A 21,089-nucleotide genomic window follows, 5' to 3' on the forward strand; every position below is an offset into this window, starting at 1 on the left:
GCGGAACTGAACCCAGCCAGAGATGAGAGTCCCCTTTGTCCCTCCCCGCCCTGAGCAGCCGGCTCCCTTGCAGCCCCTCTGTGCTGCTGTCCCCTCGGGCTCTCCAGGACACGCGGCCTTGCCTCTGCATAAGCTTCTGCCAGGGAGCGGGGCCTGGGGCGTCCCGGTTCAGCCGGTGTGTGCCAGGGAAGGCTTCAGGAAAGGTGGGTCTCAGCTAAGACTGAGACAGCGTAGGCACTGGTGTCGGGCACTGGGAGCCCCTGGCATCTTTGGCAGCAAGGCAGCCACCGGGTCCGTGCGGGTCGTGCCCAGCCTCGGTGGGCCTAGCGGACCCGAGTGGGGTCTCGGCGCCGCCGCGCATCGGGACTCGCTCCCGCCCACTCCGGCCTGGGCCTCCAGCCACGGTTCTTCCAGAAAACTTTCCGCGGCGGCTCGCACTGGGCATGCTCGGGGCGGGGCGGGTCCGGGGTCCGGAAGCGACCGCAACGCCGCCGCGCCCGCCAGTGTGGAGCCGCCGGCCTGGGCGGCGATGGGCGCGGCGGCCGCCCCGGGGCGCGCCGCTTGGGTGCTGGCGGGGGGCCTCCTGGCCGCCACCCTGGCGCTCCCCGCCGGGCCCGGGGGCCGGGGCTGGCTCCCCGTGGGCCCGAGTCCCCTCCGGCGAGCCCTCGGCGCGCAGGCGCCCCCGGATCCCCCCGCTGCCCCCGGGGCGGGGCCCGAGCGGACCGCGCAGGTGAGGAGGGCCGGCCCGTCCCGGCCACTAGGCGGGTGGGCTCCGTGTCCACGGGCCTCGGCGAGTGGGCTCCGTCCACGGCGTGGGAGGCTCCGGGGGCGGGAACTTATCAGGAAGGGAGCGCGCAGCGGAGGGCGGGAGGTTTGGTGAGTTCAGGGGCGCAGAGTGTCTCACGAGGGGAGCCCTCCGGGCAGTAGCCCCCGGTGCCAGGTCCGGAGCACGTGGGGGGGTTGCAGCTTCCACCCCGCCCGCCCCGCACCGTGCAGGGGAATGTGGGGATGCAGCCAGTGGATGTGTCCCCCTCACGTGGGTGTTTCTCTCCCTCCCTCCCTCCTCACTTCCACTCCCTCTAAAAATCGCTGGAAAAATATCCTGCGTGAGGATTAACAGCAGCACAAAGGGCAGTTGGCGGTGCTGGCTGGAGTGACCGCAGTCCCCTTCCAGGCTGATGAATTTAGCCATTTCGTTCTTGGCCCTGCCCCTCCCGCTGTGGTCCCAAACTGGGGAAGGCACAGAGCCCGGCTGTCACCCTAGATTTCAGTGTCAGGCTGTGCGGGAGCCCTGGGCTCCGGCCCTGGTCCCCAAACTGGTCACCAGTCCTACTGCCTTTTTCTCCCTTTTGGCTCAGATACCTGCCCCTCCCCCACCCCACCCGCCCCTGAGTTCAGTCCCCACCTCTTTCCCCCCCTTTAGTGACTGTTGTCTCTGGGTCTCCCCCAGCCCCCTAATGTGTGCTCTCGGATCCCTTTCCCCAGAGCTGCAGGTGATCTGTCCAAGGTATATCCATCTGACCGCTTCCCTCCCCCTTCACCCCCAAGGCCCCTGGCAAACCCAGGCTTCTGTCCCAGGAGTGTCTGTCCAGTGGTCTGGCCTCTCGCCGCCCTGGGGGTCTCCAGCCCTCCCCAGCACCCAGGTCCCTGGTCCAGTAGATTCTCTACCTGCAGCCCCAGGGCATCTGCTACAGTTGATCTAGATTTTTAGGTCTCTTGAATGAGATATTCACTTTCTATTATAGGTTCTTAGGTTTTTACCAGATAAGACAAAAATAATGCTGTCAACTTTCTGAGCTTTCCAAAAGTACCCTGACGGGACATTTCAGAGTCCCATTACCTGCTCCTGCCGCCCAAGGTGGGAAGTACCTGGCCCGGCTTTGCGGGAGCCCTGGGCTCTGGCCCTGATCCCCAGTTCGGAGCCCACTCCCTGGCCTTCCCTCTGGGGAGCCAGTGCCGGAACATTCCGGTGGAAGTTTGTTGCTAGGCTCTGCAAGAAAGTGCCTTGTGCCCTGGCCGGTTGCTCAGTGGTTAGAGCGTTGGCCCCCGGACCAGAGAGACCTGGGTTCGGTTCCCGCTAAGGGCATGTATCTTGGTTGCAGTTTGTCCCCGGCCCCGGATGGGGTCGTGTGGGTGGCCAAGCAACCAGTCGATGTGTCTCTCTCACATCGATGTTTCTTTCTCTCTCTTCCTCCAGTTCTATCTGACGATAAATGCAAAAAAAAAAAAAAAAATGCTCTCGAGTGAGGATAAAAAAAAAAAAAAAGAAAGTGCTTTGAAGACCTCAACATAAGGGCTCACTGTTAACTTATTATCGGTCTCCTCTGCAAAGGGGAACCCGTATGCAGGTGCCACCGTTTCCCAGGTGGTCTAGAGCTGCTCTGTCCAGTACAGCAACCAGAGCCACGCGTGGCTATCAAATGTACACGTGTCAAGTGCTCAGTGTCCCCTGTGCCAGTGGCGGCTGTGTTGGACAGCCCAGACTGCAGGACACTCCCGTCACCATGGGGAGTTCTGTTGGAAGGAGGGAAGCAGCCAAGGGTGGTGTGGACAAGAGGCCTCTGAGTGGGCCGTCATCACCGGTGTGTATGAAGTCCTCCAGGTGCCGGGCTGTGTTCTGGGTGCTTGGGATACAGGGACCAGGACAGTCTTAAGAGACCTGCGTTCTCGGGGCAGGGAAAAGACCCTGAGCACTGGTGTCACTCTGTGGTGCGGCCGTTGATGGCTCCGGCTACAGAGAAATACAGTGGGCAGGGGACTGAGAGAGATGGCGGTGACGCCCTCTCGACAGGTGGTCAGGGAAGGCGCCTTGGGAGGCAGACCGCTGGGCAGAGCCCTGGGTGGAAGGAGTGGGGGCAAAGCCGTGCTGGACGAGCTGCCCAGACTGGGGTAACGGGACAAAGGCCATGGGCGGGTGTGCTCGGCGTGGTCCAGGACCAGCATGGAGCCTGTGTGGCCCCAGCGGAGGGCGAGGGGAAGGGGAGGGGCGATGCGGAAAGGCCTCGTTGACACGTCAGTGGCCAGGACTCTGGTGGTTACCCCGAGTGAGACGGGAGCCCTGGGAGCAGGGACTTGGCGTGCTCTGCCCGTCTTAGTAGCGCATCCTCGCAGAACAGAGGGCCGCGGTGGGAGCCGGAAGACCAAGGAGAGGCAGTTGCAGACCAGGCGGGTGATGGAGACAAGCGGCACTAGGGCGGTTAGCGGCTGCTGAGAAGCTGTGGGGTTGTGGATTTATTCTGAAGGCTCGGTGAAGCCAGTGGGATTTGCTGGGAGTGGGTGCAGGTTGAGAGAAAGACAGAGAGGAGTCAAGGATGAAACCACGACACCCAGGCCGTGTGAGCAGCCAGGAAAGGGTTTGTCCACGGCTCTGCGCAGACGGAAGACTAGGGGTGCCCTTAGCTGACCTGGGTGCTCCTCCGGCCCTCCTGCCCGTGTTTGCTCCACAAGCTGCATTTCTTAGGTGGTGGCTTGCAGGCAGCAGCGTGAGCATCGAAGACCAGCCACCAGGTCCCCGACTCTGAGACTGGCCGGGGTCCTGGCGTGCCAAGGAGCATGAGGGTAGGGTGTGCAGAGGTCAGGGTGGGCTGATGCTGCGGCGGGTGTCAGCGTGGCCTCGGGAACAGCGCTTCCCCTGCGTCCTTGGTCACCTGAGCAGCCGGAGAGTCACGCTCTGGAGACGGACGAGTTTGTGGAAGAATCACAGGATGTAGAGTCACACAGGCCAAGGTGGAGTCTAAGCTTCCTGCCTGTGTGACCGTGGGCAAGTGAGGTAACCTCCAGGAGCCTTAGTTTTCTCGTCTGTGAGATGGGAGAAATAGAATTGGGGTATGTAAAGTGATGGGCATACGGCTGGCACCTGGGAAATAATAGCCATTGTTATGATCACTGATGTCCCCGAGAGATGCCTGGTCCGGGATTCAGAGTACGGTAGGTAAAGGGTGCATCCGTTCCGTGGGGGCCAGGCCCTGGGGTCAGAGGGCATGTGGCAAGGACAGAAGGAACACATTGTGAGGATGAGGGGCAATGGGGGCTGGTATTTGGTGGGTGAGCCCTAGTTCTCCATTGGGATCTGTCCAGGGGACCCAGTACAGGGCTGGAGGAGGCCAAATCTGGGTACTTCTCGACACTGATGAGGGACCCAGCTCAGGGGAAGCCAGCTGGTGCACCTCGATCCACGTTCCCTCCCTCACTGCTGTGTGGGGCTGGTGTACCCCACCAGCCGACACCCAGGCCGTGTGAGCAGCCAGGAAAGGGTTTGTCCACGGCTCTGCTCACACGCCTCCTGCTGGAAGGGCAGCCCTGGTTTGTGGCACCCCTATGACAACGGGTGTCATTCACATTCACCCCCAGACCAGGAAGAGGCTCCCCTGTCCACATCCACATTCTTCTTTCCTCGTAGATTTTAAATTCCAGTCCTTTAATGCTCTTTCTTAAAAAGTCTTCGAGACTTAAGGCAGTTACTAGACCAGCAGAAGTAATTTCTTCACCCCCCTTAAAAGTTCATCTTGTACTTTTATTCGATGTGTGTAGTATGACATGTGTTTTGTTTTCTAATAATTTCTATGTTCTCTCGCAGTTTGGAGACGTTTCGAGAGATGGTCTAGGAAGCACCGCACACGGGGTGATTTTTCAGAAGTGCGCAGTGGTGAGTCTGTGGGGGCCGTGCCTGAAGGGGGGCTGCTGATTCTGCCCGCTGATTCTGCCCGTACGGTAGTGAGGTCGTGTGGTCAGCAACGGACAGGTCACAGGCGTCTCTGCCAGGTCTGGACACATGTGTGTGACCTGACCCACGAGGGATTTATGTATTATTTCACTGGGGCTAAGATTTTTGGTAACAATTAAATTATTGTTAGTGAAAATCCACTGTGGTCCCTTAGACCAAGTTTCCACATTGATGTGGTACTTGACAGTTTAAAGAGTCATTTAATGTCTTTTGGGTCTGTAATCCCACGAGGTGGCTTTTCACAGTGTCCTCGTGGTGGGGTCCCCAAGCCCACCCTCAGGCTCCGTGGTTCTCTGGGACTCAGAACTCAGCAGAGCGGATGTGCTCAGAGTCACAGTTCATTACGTCACAAGGACACGGATTGAAGTCAGCAGAGGAGAACACACTGCCCACTGTCCTCTGCTGGTGGAATTGTGTGGACAGCGTTTAGTTTTCCAGGGACGTGTGATGGCAGCCAGGGACGCTCACCGGAGCCCTGGTGGCCAGGATTCCTACTGTGGGCGGGTCACGTCGGCGCGGAGTAGCCATGGACCTGCCTCAGTCACTCAGTCCCCAGCCCTCCGGAGGTCACCTGGCGCAGCTAGGCCCAGGGCCCCGCCAGGAGTCACGTGTTTGCACGAGCTACCTGGTGTGGCCCCAGGCCCAGGTATACGGAGACACTCTTACCACGCAGGATATTCCAAGGGCTGTAGAGGTCAGTGTCTGGGAGCTGGCCCAGGGCAGCCCTTGCTCTGGGATGTGCAGGGTTTGGGCCGCCCAGCCTGCTGCGTGACCCCTTGATGCACAACCTCATCAGGGGTCTTGTTCCCCTCCTCGGATGCAGCGAGTGCTCCAGCGTGCCCTGTGTCCTTCTAGAGGTGTTTCCTGCCACGTGCCTGCAGTCGGGAGTGTGTGTGTACCTGTGAGTGTCCGTAGGCGTACCTCCCCCCCCTGCGCACGTAGGTGGCGGTGCACTGTACACAGCTCTGCAGCCTGCCTTTGCACTCGTGCTCCAGAGTCACTTCTCTCGGGACCTGCTGAGCAAAGGAGGCTAGGGAGGGTGGCAGGTGAGTTAGAGAGGGGGCAGGGCGGGGATCAGAGGCCGGCTGTGGAGCCAGGCTGCTGGCCACTGGGCGGCTTCCAGCAGCCACGCGTCAGACGGCCAGTCCGACTCCGAGGGGCCCGGCCTGCAGGCAGGAGACCAGCTCAGGGGCTGCCGCAGACCAGATGGCAATCAGAGGCTCTGGGCCGGGGTCTGGGCCGAATCTTCAAAAGGAGGGCGTAAGGAAGAACCATTGTTTGCTTTTCTTGGTGGCACCAATTTGTCACACTCTCCCCAGCCTGGCGTTGGTTCTGTGGTGTGTTTTCTTCAATGTTTCTCTGCGGGAATGATTTTACAGCATCTCAGGGTCCTAGTTACTTTGAAACTGTCACCAGGCAACAGCTTGGCTGTGTCAGAACTCTCCTAGGGCCTTTGCAATCAGACCTGATGAATTCTCAGGACCTTTGGGAGACCACAGTGTCCTCCTGGAGATGTGTTCTGTCATGTGCATGCAAGTGTGAGCGTGTGCGCACATGCGTGTGTCCTTACACATATGTAGACATGCATGCATGTATGCATGGACCTTCTCTGCCCAGAGACCTACCATGCACAAGTCGAGCTGGAGCGTCATTTTCGGGAGTGGGATTGTCCCTGAATCTGCCCTCGTGTCACCCTGTCCTAGGTGTCCGGGCTGAGGGTGGCGCAGACGGCTCAGGTGCACCTGCTGGTGAACAACACCCAGACACCTGCGGCAGCCAACCTGTCAGACCTGCATCTGCTCGACAACATCACGGGCCTCATCCTCCGGGAGTCGGCTGGGAACAGGACCTCGGCGGGGTTCCTGGCTTTCAGGAAGAAGTTTCTGCCAGGTGAAGGCCCAGTGGCCCAGGTCAGGGAGGGAGACGGCGGACAGGCTCAGGGGCACGTGACCTGCCACAGGCATGTCCTTAGACACGTACACGTGTTCCCTGTGATGCTCACAGTGGACTTCCCATGGGGGCGTCAGAGGAGCGACCACCTCCCAATACCTGCGCCCAACAAACTGGATTGGTTACTTAAATTACAGAGAGGGAGGATTTGGGAAAAGTGTTTTTTAAAAATTATATATATTCAATTGTTCTTTTAAAAAATTTCAAACATGAACAAAGGTAGGATTTATAGTGAGCCCCAGTATGTCTTTGTCCACATGACCAACATCGCCATCACTCAGTAAAACGCAGAACCCCTCTTGGGGTGTGTGGACAGAGGTCCGAATACACGAGGAACGGGGCACACGAGAGCGTGTCAGGCGGACAGCCCTGTGCACACGCCGGGGAAGTCGGAAGGCCCGTAGATGCGATCACACGGGCCGCCGACCGACCGGCCGTGGCCATCGGCTGGCACCCCCCGGCGTGTGGGCAGGAGCCCGGTCCCGCGGGACCCGTCTTGCTTTCTGCATGAACCCACTGTCACGAGCAGGGTGGGCTGACTGGAGGTGCACACCCGAACTGCCCGGTCAGGTGCGGGGCACTGCCCAGGGAGAAAGGGCGGGTGGTGGCTGGGCCTCTGGGGAAGGGGGTCAGCTGTCGGCCAGGACTCGGATAGCCCTGCTCCCCCAAACCACCTCCCACTGCCCCCGAATGTGTCCTCTGGGAGGGCGGCGAGTGGAGAGTTCTGTTTCCTGCCTGTGAAGGCTCTGGAGGTGGCTCAGTATTATTACATTATTGAAATAGACTCTAAAGCCAAGGCTGGAAAGTCTCCCTTGTCCTAATACCCATTCTGATCACATCCCATTCAGCAAGGTGAATCGCGGATTCGCAGCGTGAAAAGACAGCCCTGAGGTTAGCTGCATAAAATCCTCCGACAGGGACGCGTCCCTTCTGCAGATTCTCAGGGAGAATGGAAATCTCAGGGTTGCAGCTCCCACAAATTGAAATTCAAATATATTCAAGCCAAAAGGAATTTAAATCTGAGACCAAGATTCTGGCCACTGTACGTTTTTAAAAATCCGGAGTCCAGAATTCTGAAGTTAAATGAGAAATCCTGAAACCAGCTTCTTCCCAAAATGTTCTTCTGCCCAGACGCCCCCCCCCCCCCCCAACGGTGATGCCTGGAAGCCGCCGGTTCCTCCAGCTACGGAGGGTGCGGCTCCTTCGTCTCAGAAGCCGAGTTAGTTGAATGTCATGTTTTCATGTGCTTCGCTTTTTACAAAGTCCACAGAGTTCAGGGACACAAGAGTATCAAGTCAAGAAGGTGTGGTGTAGCCACACAGTGGAATATTACTTGGCAATGAAAACAAATGAAATACTGGCCCGTGCTCCAACATAGGTATGCCCCCAAAAAGCCTGCTCAGAGAGAGAGAGCAGACATGAAGAACACCTAGTGCAGGGTTCCGTCCTGTGAGTGTCCAGAGACGGCAGATTTATCCCAGAGGAAGTAGGCTGGTGACTGGGGCTGGGGTGGCAATGCCAGTCATTGTCATTGGGCATGTGGCTTTTTTTAGGGTGATGGCACATTCTAAACTTAGATTGGGGTGATGGTTGTACAACTCTGTAAATACACTAAAATTCCTTGAACTTCACATGTAACGTAGGTTAACTGAATGGTATGTAAATTCTGTCTCAAAGCTGTTAAAAAGTACACATATACATACACACCTACATATCTCACTGTCTCAGCCCTGTAGTCACCCAGTTCCGTCCTGACCGGCTCAGCCATGTCCCCAAACCCCACCCTCAGCACTTCCCTGGGCTGTGGCAGCTGCCCCAAAGGAGGGGCACAGAGACCTTCCTTTTGGTGTTTGTGTACAAAGTGCCTTCGGTCTCTGCGAGGTGCCCAGAGCCAGGGAGAGGTCAGCTGAGCGGCAGGAATTCCTTCGTGGGTGCAGCGGACTCGATCCATCTGCAGCATCGGGTGGCAGCTCCTGTTCACACCGTCTCCCCTCCAGGAGCGGCACTGAGACGTGGCATCATGCGGTGGTGGCCGCTCTGTCCCCCGGTCTCGTGTGGGTTCCTCCGTCCACTAGTTCCTCGGAACCTGCTGTCCCCCCTTGGGGTGATAGTACGGCCCCGCCATGGCAGAGGTGCCTTCTGCTGGGAGCAGGCGTCTTCCGCGCTGACTTCGTCCCAAGCGGAGCTCTGAGCAGGAACCCGCCCCCCAGGGACGCTCTCCCTTCACTGCCAACAATCGAGTTTTGTAATTAAGGGGTCGAGGGCCAGCGAGAGACCATGGCACTGGGGACCCTGCATGAGCCCCGTGACCTGCACTGCCCCCTGCAGGCCCAGGCCGCTTGCGCCCACAGACCCGGCTGCCTGGAGGTGTCTAAGCAGCAGGTGCATCTTCTGTCACCAGGCCCGTCCTGCAGGCTCCTCTCTTTAGTTGTGCGGTTGGGATTGTTGGGGACAAACAGATCCCGTCTGGGTTCCAACAACAGAAAGGTTCTAGATTTCCTAAGACTGAGTAAACACACCCTGCATCGCGGGACAGACGCTGCCCCCAGGCCCAGGCAGTGCTGGGTGGGGGCATCAGGTACGACAGGGCTTAAAGGGGGCCTGGCTCCTGGCACCTGCCTACGGCCCCTTCCGAGGGAAAACCTGGGGCACTAGGAGGGCACCCTCGCCCTACTAACAGGCTAACAGTAAGGCAACCTGAAAGGGTCCCCTGCTGCGGCATGGGCCTCGGCCACCTTTCGATGGCGTGGCTGTCTGGGGTGGCAGGCGTGGCTGCATGGCAGAGGCTCCTGTTGTGACTCCCTGTGCCTTCTCTGAGCAGTTGGAGACTCCTTCTCGGTCAGCTACACAGCCTCGCTGGAGGCCGGAGCCGCTGGGCGTGGAGAGACCCTGATGCTGCCGGCCCTGCTCACCTTTCAGAGCTCGTCATCGGTGGGTACTGCCCGGTGCCCTCGCCTCTGTCCTCACTGCCTCGACGCCCTCACCTCCGCCCTCCCCGCCCCGACGCCCTCCCCGCCCCGATGCCCCCGCCTCCGCCCTCTGCCCTCCCCTCCGTCCTCCCCACCCCGACACCTCCCTCTGTCTCGCCGCCCCCACACTTAGGCACCGATCTGCCCCTCTGCCCTTCCCCCGCCCTCTCTTCCCTCCTTGATTCAAACCCCAGAGGCGTGCACCGCCCCAGGCATCTCACACTTTGCCATGAACCTGGGTCCCTCGGCTCACCATGACCCGGGGTAGTTACCCCTGCGGGCGGACTCGGCTGTCATAAAGGTGACAGAGCGGTGCAGGTCCCTCAGGCTGTGCCTCGCACATAGTGAGCATCAGCCAGCAGCATCCGAGCTGCCGGGACAACGCACCAGGGGTCGGACGGCGCAAAACAGCGAAAACGTACTTCACGCTCTAGGCTGGAAGCTGAGGCCCGGGGTCCGCAGGGTGGGGCCCCTCTGAGGCTTCTCCTGGGCCTGCATGGTGGGCCTTCTGTGCCCTAAGTCCTCTCCTCCAAGGACCCGTCACTCTAGAGAGCCCACCCCATGGCCTCAGTTTACCTTAATGGCTTCTGTTGAGACCCTATATACAGGCAGGGCTTTACCATACGGATTTGGGAGGATGCTATTCAGCCCATTCATTCACCTATTTTTTTTGTTGTATCCTCACTTAAGGACATTTTTCCATCGACTTTTAGGCAGAGTGGAAGGGAGGAGAGAGAGAAATATCAGTGTGAGAGAGAAACGTGGATTGGCTGCTTCCTGCACATCCCTGGCCGGGCTGGGGATCAAACCTGTACCCCAGGCCCGTGCCGTGACTGGGAATCGAACCTGAGGCCCTTTGGTCCGAGGGCCGAGGCTCAGCGCTGAGCCACACGGGCCAGGGCTCGCTCACCTTTGTACTGATCCCCGTGGCAGGGAGTGCAGCGGTCAGGTGGCGTGAGCCACAGGTGCGCGCCCGGGACGCGGGACGCGGGAGGAAGAGCTCCCGCCCTGTCCTCCAGCAGCTCGCGCGCTAGTTACTTGGGTCATTTAGTTCTGACGTCAGCCCCTGGAGAAAGTGCTGTTCGTGGGCGTGGGAGATGAGGCTCAGACCCCACTCCCAGGTCACGGGACCCTCGGCCCCTGGGCCTGCCTGTGGTGTTAGGAGGAGTGTCCCCGATAAAATGAGATCAGGTAGTGACCTCCGACCCCGCGAGCCCCGACCCCGAGACCTCCGACCCCGCGAGCCCCGACCCCGAGACCTCCGACCCCGCGAGCCCCGACCCCGAGACCTCCGACCCCGTGAGCCCCGACCCCGAGACCTCCGACCCCGCGAGCCCCGACCCCGAGACCTCCGACCCCGTGAGCCCCGACCCCGAGACCTCCGACCCCGTGAGCCCCGATCCGGAGACCTCCGACCCCGCGAGTCCCGACCCCGAGACCTCTGACCCCACGAGCCCCGACCCCGAGACCTCCGACCCCGCGAGTCCCGACCCCGAGACCTCCGACCCCGCGAGCCCCGACCCCGAGACCTCCGACCCCGCGAGAACCGACCCCGAGACCTCCGACCCCGCGAGAACCGACCCCGAGACCTCCGACCCCGTGAGCCCCGATCCCGAGACCTCCGACCCCGCGAGAACCGACCCCGAGACCTCCGGCCCCGCGAGCCCCGACCCCGAGACCTCCGGCCCCGCGAGCCCCGACCCCGCGAACCCCGACCCGAGACCTCTGACCCCGTGAGCTCTGACCTTACGAGCTCCCACCCCGGCAGCCCCGACCCCGCACTCACGGCCCCTCAAAGCTCCAGGCACGGGGGGGGGGGGAGCACACCGGCTGTCACCCGTGCTCCCGACTCCAGACCTGCTGACCGACACTTTCCTTCCTTCCAGAACAGAACGCAGCTGAGAGCTCTCTTCACCATCACAGCAGAGGAGAAGGTGAAGGTAAGAGTCAGGGTCCAGCCTGGACACCCCCCGATGCCCGTGTGTGCTGTGCGGTGTCCTGTCCTCAGAGCCGGGGGAGGGGCCCGCGGTGGCCCACGCTGGGCTGGGGCTGCGGCGGCGGCAGTCTGGGACCCCGGTGTGGCCTGTGTGGCTAGTTTCCCAGGTGGCCGCCCTCACCGCCGCCCGCAGTGTTTGCCGCTGAGCTGCTGGTGGCCGTGGTTTGTCTTCTCGGACCTGCCTGGAGCCCTACCGACGGGGGCCAGTCTCGCCGCCTCTGCTGGTCACCGTCCGCACGTTGGCTTTCCTGCCGGTCAGTTCGCGCCGTCACAGCCCGGCGCTGCCTCGTTCGTGGGTCACCAGGGTTCCCTCACCTCACAGCCGCCCCCCCGTTTCTCAAGCACCTGCCGAGCGCCAGGCGTTCTGAACGCTTTACCTGTGGGACCTGTGGGACTCCTGTCGTCCTCATAGTCTCGGGAGATTGAGGCTATTTTTAAATCACCCCCATTGTGTAGTAGGGGAAACCGAGGCACAGTGAGGTCACGTAATGTGCCCGAGGTCACATGGCTGGTGTGTCAGGGTCCCGAGCCCACCCCAGGTTCGATGATGCCAGGGGGCCCCACCGGACGGCAGGTGCAGGGGCCTCGGCCGAGATGTAAACAGGCAGACGCGCGGCCGGGTGGGCAAGGGAAAGGCACGCGGCAGAGTCTGGAGGCACAAGGACACTCAGTCCCTCCAGCAGGGAGCTAGACACCGTGTGAAGTGTCGCTCACCAGGGGAGCTTGTTAGAGACCCAGTGCCAGGGCTTTTACTGGGGGCTGAGCACGTGGGCACCCTCTGCCTGGCATGTCCCAAGGTTCCAGACTCCCAGGGAGAGCAGGTGCTTAGCATGAACCCATCATTGGCACAGCAGCGTGGGCACCGTGAGCGCCCGTTATCGGGGGAGGGAGGGCACGCTCCGGGGGAAGCTCCCGGACGCCAGCCCAGGGCCAGCCTTGTGCGCTGGCCTCTCTGAGGGAAGCTAGTGGGTGTTCCGACCAGGATTCGAACTCAGGCACTTTGGCTCCAGAGCCCTGCCATTGGGCAGGCGGCCGCACTGCCTCCTGTGAGCCGAATTCCTGCCAGAGGAGGACAGAGCCGGAGTGCGGCCAGAGCAGGCTGACCAGCTGTGGGGAAGGAGACATCTGGGTGCAGACAGCCCCCCGCTGGCCTGCGAGCTCCCAGCAGCGGGACGTGTGCTCGTCCTTGTGCCCCACTGTGCCGTGCATTGTGGGTGGCACTCCAAAGGTGGACACCCCTGATTGAGCCGATTGTCATCAGCGGTGGTGATTGCCTCTCATTGGGGAAGGTGGCCGGTCATTGTGTGATTGTAATACAAGTCAGAGGACACTGAATCACCATGAGCCTTCCTCTGTGTCCCAGGCTGTGTCCTTGGGGCTGCCTCCGGCCCACACGCTGCCCTCCGGAGCAGGTGTCCTCCTGGCTGCAGACCTCCGGGTGTGGGCGTGGCAGCAAGCAGTGGTTGGAGCCCGCTGACCTTGGGCTGCAGGCCTCTTTCAGGGAGGTTACCATCGAGTGGGGAGAGCGGCATACCTATGTGGTGACCCTACAGGGTAGTGGGGACAGCATGCTCTCGGACCTGAAGGCCTGGCTCTGAATCCTCTCCCTCCACAGGCTGCCGTGAGCTTGTGCATGTTACTTACCTCCTGGGCCTCGGCTCCCTAGCTGTGACCTGACAGTGATGACCGCATCCGTTTCACAGGGTGCCCGTCAGAGTGAGCGGGTGCACATGCAACCGTCCGCACGGCACGGGCAGGCGTGAGCGCTCGGCCACGTGGGCCGCCGTAGGTGTTTCTGTTACATGCACATACATATGGCGCCCCCTGCATGTGCTCTGTGATAATCTCGAGCGAATGTTACGGATCAGGGTTTCAAACTCAAATGACCATGTAAGTGCATCAGTGTGTGAGTCAGGCCCATTCAAGATTCCGGGGCGTAGTGGGGTCTTGGGCAGCCTGGAGACTCAGATGGCCCATCACACCATCATCCCTCCCCACCCCGCGCTGAGACGTTCAACAGGAAAAAAGGGCCACAAGATGCACCACAGCTATGGCTGGACCTTGAGGTTGTGAAATAGGAAAGGGTCGTGTGCGCTGTGGATGTGACAGGAGGAAAGGGTCGTGCGGGTTGGCTGGATGGCAGGCTTCCTGGAGGAGGTGAGAATTCTGTTGGGCCTTGAAGGAAGGGTTTTGTTAGAGAGAGAGGAGGGATGTCCCAAAATATGCAGCTGGAACTTGACTTCAGGCCAAGCCACTTGGTTGGTTAGATGTGGCCCGAGGTCTCCGGGGTGCAAGTACGATGCCTGGCTCTGCTGAGACGCATGTACGGACGAGGCAAGGCCCCGCCAGTCAGTGTGTTCTGGCAGGGTCGACCGCAAAGAGAACATCATTACACGACAAACAGGAGTTCGGCAGTGAGGATGGAGGCTCCTGACATTAAAAAAAATGTTCTTTTTCTTTATTGATTTCTAGAGAGAGAGGAAGGGAGAGGAAGAGAGAGAGAGAAACATCGATGAGAGAGAATATTGATTGGCCGCCTCCTGCATGCCCCCATTGGGGACTGGGCCCACAACCTGGGCGAGTGCCCTGACCAGGAATTGAACCAGCGACCTCTTGGTGCAGGGTCGACGCTCAACCACTGAGCCACACCAGCTGGGCGGCTCCCCTGACATTTTCATCAAGTAATTACATAGTACAGAGTTGCCCTGGCCGGTGTGCTCGGTGGTTAGAGTATCAGCCCACGTACCACAGGGTCATGGGTTCGATTCCCGATCAAGGGCACGTACCTGGGTTGCAGGTTCGATCCCCGGCCTCTTTTGGGGTGTGTGCAGAAGGCAACCAATCGATGTGTCTCTCACTTCGATGTTTCTCTCTCTCTATCTACCGCCTTCCATTCTCTAAAAATCAATAAAGAAAACAGCGTTGGTGAGGATTGACCACAACGTCGGTAATCCGCTGCAGGAGTTGGATTCTGCAGCTCCTGGAAGACACGCCGTTGTCTCCCTCAGTTCCTGTGATCGTCCTGAGGGCGAGACGGGCCTGCCAGCCAAGAAGACACGAGGCCGGAGAAACGGCTTCCGTTCGTCGTCTTTCCTTTGTGTCCCAGAGAGAGTGTCCACCCTGGGCTGGACACTGAGTGCTGGTGCTCTGGTTGTGCCTGACGTCCCTACAGCTTCTGGTGGTAACCACACGTGCCCACGGAAGGCTGGCACCATGCCACGCCGGGAGAACGGTCTCGGCGCCAAGCCAGAGAGAGACATCGAAGGCAAGGGTAACCGATCTGCGGAGTCCACTTCCAACAAGAACGCCAGTGGGACTGGGGGGGGGGTGTCAAAGCTTCACCTGAAAATGTAAATTAATGAAACTAGATGAGAACATTTTGACAAGGAAGAGTAAGGTGGGAGGGTCCATCCTGGCAGACACTAAAAATTTACAAAGCAACATTAAAGCAATAGTCACCTCCTACAAGAAAAATCAAGCCAATGGAGTAAAGTGGATTATCTACACATATATATGTAATAAACTGGTATTTCAAATCAAAGGGAAAAGAATGCCATCGTTCATCAACTTTGGGGGCAACTGACTGGATCGTCTGAAAGAAAACTAAACATGAATTCCCTCATCAGATTAATATCTACATACATAAAAAGTTTTGTAAAAAAGTAAGTATAGGTTAACGTTATATGCTATGAAGAGCACCACAGAAGAAAACCATGGCTTGAGTACACAGATCGGTGAAAACTTTACATTTGAAAATAGCACGAAGAAAGGTAAGTGACAAACTTGGGAAAATAATTGTAAGGTACATAAAAAATAATGTCTTTAATATATAAAAAGCTCCTACTAACCAGTAAGAAAAAGAATGCCTCAGTAGAGAGCTACGTGTAATGAGAGTTTCTCCAGTGCAAGCATTCACCATGTGTGCGCTTGAGCCCTGTGCGAGGAACATGTCACTCTGTTCGCAAAACCACGTGGCTTTGAGCTGAGCTCAGGACTGGAGGCCCGCAGCCATGACTGCCTTCCCTGGTTTGGGTTCTGCGCCAGCCTCCTACGGGTCAAATCCTGGTCCCCTCCAGCCCATCGTCCTCACTAGTGATCCTCCTAAAACACAAACCTGCTGGTTTTCTGTTCTGAGGGCTCCCCGTTACCTGCTGATGAAGCCCAGTTCCCTGGGGTCAGTATTGGGGAACCCTCAGGCAGGTTGACCGCTGCTGTCCCCCGGTGCCGCTGGTCTTGCACATGCTGTTCTTTGCCTGCCTGCCCTTTGGGTGACTCCTAACCACCCTGGGTCTCCTCCTGTGTGATTCCGGAGCGCCCCCCCGCCCCGTGCCCTGGGCGTGCTGGGGGTTCCCTTTATTTACTGGGCTCCCATGACATTGGGACATCTGATAAACGTTGTCACACTGTGACATGGAGATTATTTCCTTGGTTGGCACTTAATACGTTTTTGTTGACATCAGAATAGATTTTTCGCGCTGGAGACTTGAAAGGTTATCTAGTTTCACTTCCTCTTTAGGGGGGAAACCGCAATTCCTGAGAGGCGCCAGGAACTGGCCGAGGTCCTGAAGCTTGGCAGCACCCGAGGGCCCGACGGTGCTGTGCAGTAGTTCTCTGGTCCACTGGCCGCCTGATGGCGACTGACCCATGAGCATGGTGTCTCTACCCGTGGTTACCTTCCAGCCCTCGCTCCGGCCCGACTGTCGGCTGGGAAGACGGGTCTCTGCCCTCGCTGCTCCTCAGTGGCCGTGGGACAAGGGTCAGCACGTCCCTACCCCTCCGCTGCTGGGATCCTTCACTCACAGTGAAGCATTTCAACCAGCCGTCTCCTCAGATCTCTTCTAGAGAAATCATTCTGTGTAATTCCCGTTACTCAAGCAGGTCGTACTGCGGGAGGGCAGTGGGTGGGATTTAACATATGGCCCTTGGGGACAACATCACCGCACGATCCCACCTCCAGAGAGAAGCGTTGCTGACGCGTGAGCTGCTGTCTTCCACGTGTCTGCGGCTATTTGTCACACAATTGAAGCCAGGCTGTATACACAACCCTTCCCCACGCTTCTGGACCTTGGGTCTGTGTTTTCAGTGTCTAGACCGCTGCTTCGGAAAGGTCTTTTGGTCTCGTGTCTTGCTGTCCCTCAACACGGGGGTAAAGGGGCGGTCACCACGGCCGAGTCTTTTCCAGACACAGGAAGGAAAGTTAGCGGGGCTCAGGGTGTGAGGAAACCGGGGTCCCTGAGCACTTCCTTGTCTTTATTCTTAGGTCATGAAGTTTAAGGTAACTAGGCTCTTTGAAATCTGTACTTACAATGCTTACAAAGTGGAATTTGGCGGCAAGGGTTTTAGGGAAAATTTCAAAAATATGATGAACTTTGCCCTGGCTGGTGTGGCTCAGCGGTTAGAGCATCGGCTTGCACAACAAGGGGTCGTGGGTTCAATTCCTGTTCAAGGGCACCTGGATTGCACGTTCGATCCCTGGCCCTGGTTGGGGGTGCGTGTGGGAGGCAACCGACCAGTGTGTCTCTCTCGAGTTGATGTTTCTCCCTCTCTTTCTCTCTCCCCCTCCCTCCCTCCTTTCCACTCTCTAAAAAGCGATGGAAAAGTATCCTCAGGTGAGGACCAACAACGACAACAAAAGAGTATGCTTGACTGGGGGCCGATTCGCAGTGCCCTGAGCCGCTTCGATTTCTTTATTTGTCACTGCAGTGGTGGGTCCCAGCAGCACCCAGCCTCCCAGCAAGGCATCCAGGGACGTTCTTGCCCCGCCCCCAGCCCCGCATCCTACCCGTGCATCATGACACAGTCACTGTGTCCTGTTGGCTCTGGCTCCTAAATCCTCCGCTAGCCCGTGCCGTCCCCCAGCCCCGCAGCGGCAGCTCCGCGGCTCCGACTGGCTGGCGTCTCTGTGCTGCAGCTCTCTGCAGCAGGACCCACGCAGTGTGTGGTGAAGCACTCACAACAAAGTTTACCGCTATCGATACTTAGTACTTCCGCGGTGTTGCGCGACTGCACCGCTGCCTCCTCCTAGAGCACTTTCATCGCCCAGATGGAAACTCTGTACCCGTTTAGCAGCTACTCTCCTGCCTCCTTCCCTCCCCCTCCCACGGCCCCTGGCAACCACTCGTCCGCTTTCTGTCTCTAGATCTGCCTGCTGTGGACATCTCATGGGGCAGATCGCGCAGTCTGCGTCTTGTGTGTCCGGCTCCCTTCGCGGAGGCAGTCTCCTCAACGTCCGTCCATGGTGGAGCTCGCGTGAGCACATCATTGCTTTCTAGGGCGGAATAGTCCATGGCACAGGGAAACCGCCTTGCCTTGACTCCCCATCCCTCGACGGACACCGGGGCTTTCCCACCTCGTGGCCTTTCCACCTGTGGCCGTGGCTGTGGCCGCTGTGAGCGTTCACATCCAGGTGTGCAGCCGAAGGCCTGTTTCCAGTTCTTTGCAGTAGGTGCCCAGGAGGGGAGCTGCAGCCTAAGGAAGGGGTGCCCAGGTCGCTCTGTAGGGGCGAGCTGAGCCCAGCTAGGGCCAGAGTCCCCGGTCCCCACTAGCATGTCCCTGGCTGCTCACGGCCATGGCCTCATTTCCCGTCCTCGTCATTTCTCCTGGGCCGTGGCGTCTGGTTTTATCCTCCGGGGTTAGCGTTCTAAAATGCTGAGCAGACCCTGTTACTTTCCGGCTTAAAACCCTGCAGGGATGCCCCCAAGCCCTGGGGATGATGCCACACAGTCCTAACCTGCTCTCGAAAGGCCCTTGGGGACCTGGGCTGCGGCTCTTGCCACCTGCACGTCCTGCTCATGCCGACCCTCTGCCTGCCTGACCCTCTTCCTGGCCCAGCGCCTTCTCCTCTGCCCGTGGGTCACCTCACGGGAAGCCTTCTTTGTACTTTGATCTAGGTTAGGGACGACCCTTCTTCCAAACCCCGCCGTCCAGGCTTCTCTAGCCTTGTCCCACTCACCCGGTGTCCCCCAGCCTGCTTGCCTGTCCATTCCTCGGTGGGCCTGTGTGCTCCTTGGAGCAGGGCCTGGGGTCTGTTTTCTCCTCGCCCTCCCGGCGCCCAGCCCCGGGCTCATCGAATCAGCGTATTAACCAGATGTCAGGAGCACTGACCACTGTGTCCAAACACTGAGTCAACCCTGGCAGCCTGTTGTGACGTGTCCCCGTAAATAGACAGTTTCAGGCAGACAGTTACAGCAAAGCTGGGTTTTTGCACATGTGAAATGGCTATAAGAATTCTGGCTTTAAGGTGTTGTTTGAAAGACTGGAAAGGGAGGAAGGCCTGGCCTGCGGTAAAAGTCAAATAATGATGTCGACAGTAAGAGTAGCTTGAAGCGATCGTGAAGGTTTTCGGGCAGAGACTCAGGGACCCCGAACTCTTGCCCTGCTGTTCACTCGCTCCAGAAGGGCGAGCTGTGTGCTCAAAGCTGGAGTCAAAATGTTCACAGGGACGCAGCCCCTGGTGACTCAGACTCAGGGCTCCTGGGAAGAGGCCGGGCTGGAGCCCGAGCCCAGGGGCAGCTGTGGCACGGAGGCTGCGGGCCCAGGCTGCTGGTGTGAGTGTCAGGTCCACTGTTGACTAGCTCTGGGACCTTGGGCCGTGGATTTAACTTGTTTCTACGTTGGCATTATAATTTGTAAGATATAGACTAAGACAGTGCCCACTTTATAGTGGTATTGTGGGAAGTAAATGGATAAATACTTATAAAGCCCTTGGAACCATCTCTGGTGCTTTGTAGCTAACATGTGTGAGCGTGGTAGGGGTGATGATGGTGATGGTTGGTGGTGGTGACCATGGTGATGGTGATGATAGTGATAATGATGAAATGGTGAGGAGGATGGTGGTGGTGAGGATTACGGTGGTGATGATGATGGTGATGTTGATGGTGATAATGGTGAGTGATGAAGATGGTGGTGACGATGACGATGGTGATGATGATATCGATAGTGATGATGACGATGGTGATGATATTGATGGTGATGTTGATGGTGATGATGGTGAGTGATGAAGATGGTGGTGACGATGACGATGGTGATGATGATATCGATAGTGATGATGACGATGGTGATGATATTGATGGCGATGATGGTGATGTGGGTGATGGGGATGATGGTGATGTGGGTGATGGGGATGATGGTGGTGATGATGGTGATGTTGATGGTGGTGATGACGATGGTAATGATATTGATGGCGATGATGGTGATGTTGATGGTGATGATGGTGATGTGGGTGATGGGGATGATGATGGTGATGATGGTGATGTTGATGGTGGTGATGACGATGGTAATGATATTGATGGTGATGATGTTGGTGATGTGGGTGATGGTGATAAAGGTACATCTTGAGATCTTACTCTTCTTTAGCCATCTTCAGGGAGCAGGAAAGTCATGGCGGGCAAGACCTAGCTTAATTTAGCAACACTAAATCAATGAAGAAGGGTGAAAAGATGGAAGTAAGAGTTGTGAGTGGGCCTGCCCCAAGGAGGCAGTCTCTACCTAGCCTTGTTTATCACTGGCTCTCAGAAAGTGGGCGTTGGGAGAGAGGAGGGGAGAATGAGGGCAGATCTGCAGAGCTGGCCCTGGCATTGCCGTCTTCCTAGATCCAGGCGCTTGTTCCTACAGCTGTGTTGCTAGATTCAGCGAGGTACCACTTCCCGACCCGCCGTGCTGCCTCTGCTCCTCAGATTCTCTTGGCTACAACTGGCCGAAGTAGAGCAGGGTCTCAGGGCGGAGATCCAGAGGACGGGAGGTGGGAGAGGCAGAAGCCAGGTACCTGACTCGGCTGACCTGTTCCACATCCTGCAGTAGGAATGGAGGAGAGAGGGAAACAGGCGAGGAGAGAGGTCTGGTCCTGCCTTTCCGGGTACAGTCCCCTGCCTGTCTGTGATTCTGCCCAGTCTTTGTCCTGGTTCTCATCAGTCAGACAAGTAATTTCTACCACGCTGTAGGAGGTGGAAACTAAAAATATCTTGAGGAAACCACTCAGCACCCTGGACAGTAAGTTGGTGGGGAGAACATGTACTTGGAGTCAAGCAGAGCTAGCTCAGCCATTCTTTTTAGCTGTGGACGTGGGTGAACTATTTAATCTCTTTGCATCCTCCTTTATCCGTCAGCACAGCGGGACTAATGCACCCCACAGGGCTGCTGAAGGCTGACTGCTGCAAAGCCCACTGCACACTTCACCGACTTCCTGGGGCAGCCAGAATACGTGATTATAAACTGGGGAGCTTAGAACAACAGAAGCTCGCTCCTCCTCAGCTCTGCAGCCCGGAAGGCTGAAATCCAGGTGTGAGCAGGGCTGTGCTTCCTTCGAAGGCCCTAGAGAAGAACCCCTGCCTCTCCCAGCCCCTGGAAGTTTGTAGCTACTTCACTCCAACCTCTGCTCCGTGGGCATAGGCCTTCTCTGTGTGTGTGTCTGCCTTCGCAGCTCTGTCCTGAGGGCACAGTCATTGGGTTTAGC

The 21,089-nt window shown here is 58.2% G+C and overlaps 1 protein-coding gene across 1 annotated transcript in view; it reads left to right on the forward strand.

The window, feature by feature from the left end:
* The first annotated feature begins 529 nt into the window (after nucleotides 1–529).
* EVC2 (EvC ciliary complex subunit 2) overlaps nucleotides 530–21,089 on the forward strand; it is an 85,520-nt gene continuing 64,960 nt past the window's right edge. Inside the window, exons 1-5 of the mRNA XM_036281223.1 lie at nucleotides 530–730; nucleotides 4,577–4,645; nucleotides 6,427–6,613; nucleotides 9,495–9,604; nucleotides 11,529–11,582. Of these exons, the coding sequence (XP_036137116.1) occupies nucleotides 530–730; nucleotides 4,577–4,645; nucleotides 6,427–6,613; nucleotides 9,495–9,604; nucleotides 11,529–11,582 (621 nt within the window). The remainder of the gene's footprint in view (nucleotides 731–4,576; nucleotides 4,646–6,426; nucleotides 6,614–9,494; nucleotides 9,605–11,528; nucleotides 11,583–21,089) is intronic.

This window comes from Molossus molossus, unplaced genomic scaffold (genome assembly GCF_014108415.1).
Source record: "Molossus molossus isolate mMolMol1 unplaced genomic scaffold, mMolMol1.p scaffold_m16_p_1, whole genome shotgun sequence".
NCBI lineage: Eukaryota > Metazoa > Chordata > Mammalia > Chiroptera > Molossidae > Molossus > Molossus molossus.